The following is a 7,845-nucleotide window of genomic DNA, read 5'->3' as shown; positions in this document are numbered from 1 at the left end:
TGACATGACTTTGTATGAATGCCAATGAGCTTGGAGAAAATAGGCTGCTGTGATTATCACTGCCATTGTCAAAGTTCTAGCCATGTAGAAGAAAGCAATTGTTAAAATGGTCTGTAAGTGATATCTAATAATCATTCACTTTGATCTAAACACGAAACAATTGGAAGTAAAATTTAAGCAAAATCTATATAGCATGCCCTTCAACTCACGTAAATGGCTCATATGCAAAGGAACAGATCATAGAACCTTATATCACACGATGGCAATGAATTTTCATTCTTTGGTCTAATGAATTGATTTCATACATTCTTTAACTAAAATAAGATTGATTTCCTTTCGTAATGGCATTAAAAGCCTGAACGACATACACCATATATCACAGATTTTAAATATATCTTCAGTTTGTAAAGAGCATTACAAAGTGAGGTTACAGTCGTCTAATGTTTAGCAGCTAGTTTGAAATATAGAAGCCACAGATGAAGCAGAGACACAGAAAATGTAGCAAGCATGCTTACAAAACAAACAGGGAAACAAAATCACAATTTAGACTTAATAGACACGATGTTTCAAAACTTTTTTCCTGCACTTGGCTAAATAGCCGTAATTTGATGGAAGCAATATTCGTAACATTTTGTTCATCAAATTGAGGTATCAGCAACATTACCTTGGGCTAGACATGTTTTAAGTCCTTTAACATCAGCCCAGGCATTGAAGAAGAAACTTCGTCACTTTCTTAAAATGCTTTGCCTTAGGAGATTGCATGAACTCTAGACTTGATTTGAGCACTGTATTGGCCGAAACGTTTAAGGAATATTTTCTTGCTTAATGTTAAAAATGTAACCAGACTAGGTAGAGACTTGCAGTGCGGGCTTGCCCTCAGATATTCAAACAATTCATAGCGAGGTTTGAGTGTTTCCTCCAGGCTGAAAGTCAGGATCAAAGAATGCGAAGCAGCAATCTCGGGCATCAGACCTGCAGTGTTTATCAAAAAATCCATGGTTTCCTTAATTTTCTTAGCTGAAAACGTAAGATATCTAGGATTACTCCGAAGAATTAGACGAATCTCCTCCTTCGCCAGACCAAGGCTCGCCAAATTCTTAGTCTTCTTTTCGAGGGTTTCAAAACTAACACACAGAACCACACTGAGGGCTCGCGCAAATGCTGCAGAGCCTTCTAGAATGCCTAAGTTATTCTTCACGTACTCGACTTTAGGTGTTATCTCCTTGAAATCACAAAACAAAAGCTGAGGCATCCGTCTGAGAGCCTTACGCAGATGGTCATTTGAGCCAAACAGGCTTCTAAGATGGGAAATTCCAGGAGCGAGAGTGTTTTCTAAGCTTGCGGTAAGCATTCTAGGTCTATGTGATATAATAAATGGTACGTCTTCAGAAGCCAAGCCTAAACTTTTCATTAATTCTATTTTGGGCTTCAACTGTCCATCCACTTTACGAGTAAGAACACTTGGGCAATAAAGAATGGTTCTCTTGAGCTGATTTTCAGTAAATCCGGAGTCTTTAAGGATACGAATGGCTTCCCTAGCAGTGTGGTCGGATCTGGTCCTCAGCAGCTGTGGTCTTCTCCTCATGACAGTTGTCATTTGAGAAGAAGAAAACCCAAATTCTTTTGTTAAAAACTCTGAAATGACATTGAGCGAGGGATTCGATGGAAATGATGATGATGATGATGAAAATGGTGCAAACTGCAGAAGCCTCAGAGGGAGGCATGGCAAACATGTCATTGAAGAAAGAAAGATTTTTGGACACAGAACTGCCATCGCATTCGTCAGAGGATCACTGCAAATAGCAGCCATAGGTATTGAAGGCCATTTGAGCGAAGGAGGTTAGGGTTTATTCGCACTTATGTCAGACGAGATGATCGTTGTATCTTCTTAAAAATTAAATAGGAAGAGGAGCAAACTGCGCACCCTATTGCGGAATTGTCTTCTTTCGTTTTCCACCTCCTTTGGTATAAATCCAAAATCAAAATTGAGTCCATTTGAGAGGACAGTGGCTATGCAGTTAAGAAATTCGTTGCCAATTTAAAATCAAAATTCGTTGCCAATTTAAAATCAAAATTCATTGCCTTGATGCTATCCATGCCCTTCTTAATTTCTTAATTGTTTTATAATCACTTTATATATCGTGTCTACATTATAAGTTTGTCTAACTTTTAACTTGAAAAGATTAAATACATTTCTTATAAAACATAATTTTTCTACGTGATTTTTTTTAGAATTTTTATTTCTAATAAATTTTTTATTTTAACTTTTTATTTTTAATAATTTATTTATTTAAACATTTTATTTTTGAAAATAATTAGTTATATAATATTTTTAAAAGTTAAAAGTTTGAATTTATGCATTAAGTTATTTAAATTTTGATAAAATATCAAAATTAATTATTATTTTTATAATTTAATAATTATTATGTGTATAAAAGACAAGAGCTTACAACACAATGGCAATTTAATAATAATTAATTACAACATCTAATAATAATTAATCTAGGCTTCCATAAAAATTTATTATTATATTATATGTATAAAATTTCTTTAAATAGATTGAAAAATAATATTAATTATGTATTAAAGATAATAGATTTCCACAATTCATAATCTTATAAATTTTGCATGTGGATGAGATTGTGTGTTTTTTAAACATCAACATTTAAGATCAATGATCCATTATTAGATGAGAGCATCAAAAGATGATCATTGAGTATGATTACTAATTTATTTATAACATTTATTTTTCAATTAATTTTGAAATAGTACTTGTACTAATAGTTTTTATAATAATTAGAAAATTTTAATTTAATATTGAATATTTCAAGTATAATCAATAATTTTATTTTAGAAATATAAAGTTGTCATAATTATACTACTAGTACTAGATATATAATATATAATAATATTTTTGAAGTATTTTAAATTGTGATAGTTTATTATTTTATATATAGAAAAAGTTAATATAATACTAGATATATAGTATATACTAGTATAGATATCTTAAATAAATATATCTAAAGAAATGCCGATAGATATCCACTACAAAATGATTAAAGTTTAATTTACTACACCTAAAACTATTTTTATTTCCTTTTATCTTCATTTACTTTTTTGCAATAACTTAAACTTTTTATTTTAATTTCTAAAAAAATTGACGATTTATATTTCCTAAGATCCAAACATTATAATTTTAACAAATATTTAATGTGGCTTTGATTGAATTATTTTTATAAATATATTTTGTTTATAATTAAATTTAAAATTTTGACATGTAGATGGTTGTCAAATTTAATCTTAAATCTATTTAAAGAAATGTCGATAGATATCCACTACATAACAATTATAATTTAATTTACTACATCTAAAAGTATTTATATTTTCTTATCTTCATTTATTTAACTTTTTACTAATTTGAGCTTTTTATTTTTATTTCTAAAATATTGGATGTTTCATATCTCCTAATATTATAATTTAATCTAGGCTTCTCTAATCTCTGGGATGGCAAATGAATTTCAGGTCTGCTTTAGGGCATGTGTGCCCTAGTTGACCTGCGACTAGGATTTGGGTGCTCGAGCAGGGTTTGTTGTTGTTTCGGGGGCTAGGGATCTTTAGTTGTAGGTGTTCACTAGTTTGGTGACTGGCCTGGCCTGCGTTAAGCCCATGGGTGGCCATTTTTTGTATTATGCAACACCTTGGGCATGTCTTTGGAGGGAGACCTGCAGCATTCTACAAGTGTGGGGCTTCTGCCCCATCTTCCTTTCCTTCTTGTTGCATCTTGATTCATTGGTGAATGGTGGACCGAGGGATGGCCTCTTCTCAAATTTTTGTTGGAGATATGGAGATGGGTGAGCTGTCTTCTTTGTTGCATGTCAATAATAAGATTCTGAATCGTAAACCCTAAGCGGGGGAAGGTGATTCCTCTCCAAAAGGGATGATACAATTAAAAAAAGTTAATGGTTGCTTTCAAAGATCAAAGTACTGGCCTGTTTTGGTTATTCACCCAGAGCAAGTCTCTGAGGATGTCGAATACTAGAGTAATCATGCCCTTATTTGTAAATTTATGGGCCTTCGCCTTTCTTTTCCTGTGATGGAATCTTGGGCTCGCTGGGTGTGGAACCTGGAAGGAGATATGGAGATTTTATTAGCAGCCAATAAATATTTTATGGTTATCTTTTCAAGCATAATGGATAGGAATAAGGCTTTTGAAGGGGGGCCTATTTCTTTAACCAGGTGGGGCTCTTCATCAAGCTTTGGCACATGGGATTCAACTTTGCTAAGGAGATCCCCTCATGAGTTTCGGTGTGGGTTCGCTTGCTGAGGCTTCCTTTGGAATTCTAGAGGGAAGACATTCTTCACTCAATCTCTCTGCTACTTGGAAAAAATGTGGGTTCAGCTACTCAGACGTAAGATTGTAAGGTAATTTATTTTGCCTGCATTTGTGTAGAACTTGATTTAAATAATCCATTGCTAGATTCTATGGAGATTTGCATGGGATCATCTTCTTGGATCCAACAGCTGGATTATGAGACCCTACCATTTAGATGCTAAATTTGCCATGAATATGGTCATTTACATCGCAGATGTCCCAAGAATAAGTCCCCCTCCTTGGTTGCCCCTAGCCCCCCTAAGGAGGACATGGGGAAGGCCCCTTTATCTAATGGACTTGCTGATAGTGAGGGATTTATTCAGATCAAGTCCCGTAACAAAGGCAAGGGTAAGAAGAGAACCTGGATGGACAAGTGAACTGATGACACCATTAACAGATTTGATGCTCTTAGGGATTTGGTCCAAGAGGAAGGCAATCTAGTTGAGCTCTCCTTTGTGGCTATAGGTCAACATGAAATTCTAATTGAAGATATGCAAAAGGAGGATTCAATTCTATCTACAGGGGACCAATGGGCTAGACAGTTGGATATTGATTTGTCACCTCTTATTCAAGATATTGGAGACCTCCAAAGGTCATAGGGTTCAAAGGGCTCAATCTTGGTGACTCATGATCCCATTATGCCTAAGGGGACCTTAGATTCTATAAAGTGCAACAAGGCTCCTCCTATCTTAAGCATACAATAGAAATCCTTCAAAAAGGGGCCTTTAGATAAACCATCAAAAAGTGGTAGAAAAACTGATCAAGAGAGGGTGAAGATAATGGGTGAAAATTTGGTTGAGTTTGGTTCTGTAAAACCCATTGATTATCATTTCTCCCCCAACCCCATAAATGATTGTTTTGTCATGGAATGTAAGGGGGTTGAGCAGCATCCCCAGACAAAAGGTTGTTTGTAGTTTAATTGAGTCTCAATCTCCAGACATGGTCTTTATTTAGGAAACTAAGCTTACAATGGATGGTTTGGCTATCTGTGCTTCGCGGATCTGGCCCCAAGGCTCTTGGCAGGGGGTAGGTGCTTTGAACAATTCGGGGGGGGGGGGTGGTGGCTTGCTTTTGGAACCATGGTAGATTTCTAGCCGGTCCTCCATTTCTTTGGTTGCCTCTAGTTTTGAGACTGGAGAAAGGTGTCTTTTATCCAATATTTATGCTCCTACTGACTTTTTAGGTAAGTCCCATTTATGGGCTCATATCAGATTCATTCGATCCTTGGACCCATTTCTTCCATGGATTGTGGCTAGAGGCTTTAATGTTGTTACTAGTCTAGATGAAAAATGAGGTGGAATAGCTAGGCTAGATATGCCTTCAAATTTACTCAGAGATATGATTGGCTTCTTGAATCTCATTGATGTGAAGCCAACTAATGGTATCATTACATGGAATAATCAGAGATGCGGTAGCGAGGCTATCTCAGAAAGGCTTGATAGATTTTTGGTTTCCTACTATTGGATGAACAACATGTGGGCCACTAGTTTTGAAATTCTTGATTGGGGGGGCTCCAACCACTAGCCTATTAAACTCTCCATCACCTCTTACAGTGCCACCAAAAATCCCTCTTTCAAATTTTAGTTGATATGGTTAAGAGACTTGTCCCTTCCAGACCATATGTTGGATTGGTGGTATGAAGGGAAGCCTACCCATGGAACGACTATGTTTACTTTTAGTAAGAGGCTTCAACATGTGAAGTACAAGCTTAAGAGAGGGAATACATAGTATTTTGGGAATTTACATGCTTAGAAGCTTGCTACTCGGGCCAAGCTAAATAATATTACTTGTCAGATTCGGGACCAAGGGTTGACCTTCGATCTGAGTAAAGTTAAGTCCTTGGCTCTTATGGGATTGGAAGAATGGGAGGAGATTTTTTGGAAGAAGAAATCTCGTGTTGATTGGCTTTAGGAGGGGAATAGAAAAATTGCTTTCTTTCATAACTTAGTCAAGGCCCAGAGGCAGGGGAACTCTCTCTCTCCTCTCTTATCGCATCTGATGGCACTTAGATCTTTTCTTGTCAAGAAATTTCTAGGGAAGCTATCAATTACTTTTCTAATCTGTTCACTAGGGGGGATCTTTCTGCTGGGTCTAAGGAGCGGGCCATCCTGGATTGTATTCCCCACCTTATCTCTACTGAGATGAATGGGGCCCTCTTAAGCCCCATCTTGTTACCTGAGTTGGAGAAAGTTATGTTTAATATGAAGAAAGGCAAGACCCCTAGCCTAGATGGATTATTGATTGAGTTTTTTCAAGAATTGTAGGAGATAGTTAAGTTTGATCTCCCAGATGTGGTCCAAGAATCACATTGAAACAAACAGATGTTGAAGTCTTTGAACTCTATCTTCTTGGCTCTCATACCCAAGAATGAAGGGGCTAATCAGTTGGACCAATTCAAGCCTATAGCGTTATGTAATGTTGTCTACAAGATCATCACCAAATTGATTGCTGAGAGACTCAAGCCATTCCTTGGCTCATTGATATCTATTGAACGGGGTGGCTTTGTTGAAGGAAGACAAATTCTAAATGGGGTTGTGATAGCAATGGAGGCAGTCCACTCTATGGCTACTTCTAAGGAGAAAGCTATGTTCATTAAACTGGACATGTCTAAGTCCTATGATCAAGTGAGTTGGGAGTTCTTACAAAAAATTCTTTTGACTTTTGGGTTTGATGTGGAGTGGGTGGATTGGGTTCTTAGTTGTGTGACATCATCCTCCTTCTTAGTTCTTATTAATGGGGAACCTTTAGATTTGTTCAGTGCCTCTCGAGGTCTTCGTCAAGGGGACCCTCTATCTCCCTACTTATTCATTATCATGGTAGAGGGTTTTGATAGATTTCTAAGATCTCAGGTGTGGCAGGGTCTTATTCAAGGTTGGAGCTAGAAAAATGATAGTCCTTCCTACTCTCATCTTCAGTTTGTGGATGACACTAGGTTAATGGGCATGGCTAGAATTAGTGAGGTAGTGAATATCAAGAAAGCTTTAGATACCTATTTGAAAGCTTTAGGTTAGAGGATTAATGATGATAAGTCTTTTATTTATTTCTTTAATACTCCTCGACTTATTCAGAGTAGGATTGCTAGAATTCTTAGATTCCAAATTGGCTCCCTTCCTTTGATGTACCTTGGGGTCCCTTTGTCCTTGGGTATTCAGCAGAGGGGCTATTGGCAGGGGATTTTGGATAAATTCCAGAGTCAGGTTACTCACTGGACTTACAGGTGGTTATCTTCAGCTGGGAGAGTGGTTCTCTTAAAGACTATGGTGTTGTCTCTCCCCATTTATAGGTGTTGTGTTCAGGTCCCCCCCTCTAACTTTGTGAGGGACTTTGATGTTTTATCTCAGCAATTCCTTTGGTCTTGTAGCCTTCTATCCTCGAAGTGGTGGCTAGTCAAGTGGGAGCCTGTATGTAGGCCGAAGCATGTGGGTGGCCTTGGTCTTAGATCGATGGCCCTTGTTGTCACAACTTTGGCTACC

At 36.9% G+C, this 7,845-nt stretch overlaps 1 protein-coding gene across 1 annotated transcript; it reads right to left on the bottom strand.

Annotated features, from left to right (window-relative positions):
• Positions 1-329: 329 nt before the first annotated feature.
• On the bottom strand, positions 330-1,893 carry LOC149545950 (uncharacterized). The gene has a single exon (XM_089794518.1). It carries the CDS (start codon positions 1,808-1,810, stop codon positions 749-751), a length of 1,062 nt encoding a protein of 353 aa, XP_089650644.1. The 5' UTR covers positions 1,811-1,893; the 3' UTR covers positions 330-748.
• Between the last annotated feature and the right edge of the window lie 5,952 nt (positions 1,894-7,845).

The sequence above is a fragment of the Cupressus sempervirens genome, chromosome 7 (assembly GCF_028749045.1).
Source record: "Cupressus sempervirens isolate cs-2001-9-10 chromosome 7, ASM2874904v1, whole genome shotgun sequence".
Classification (NCBI taxonomy): Eukaryota; Viridiplantae; Streptophyta; class Pinopsida; order Cupressales; family Cupressaceae; genus Cupressus; species Cupressus sempervirens.
The sequence above is the reverse complement of the archived record's forward strand: the minus strand, read 5'-3'. Positions and strand labels throughout refer to the sequence as shown.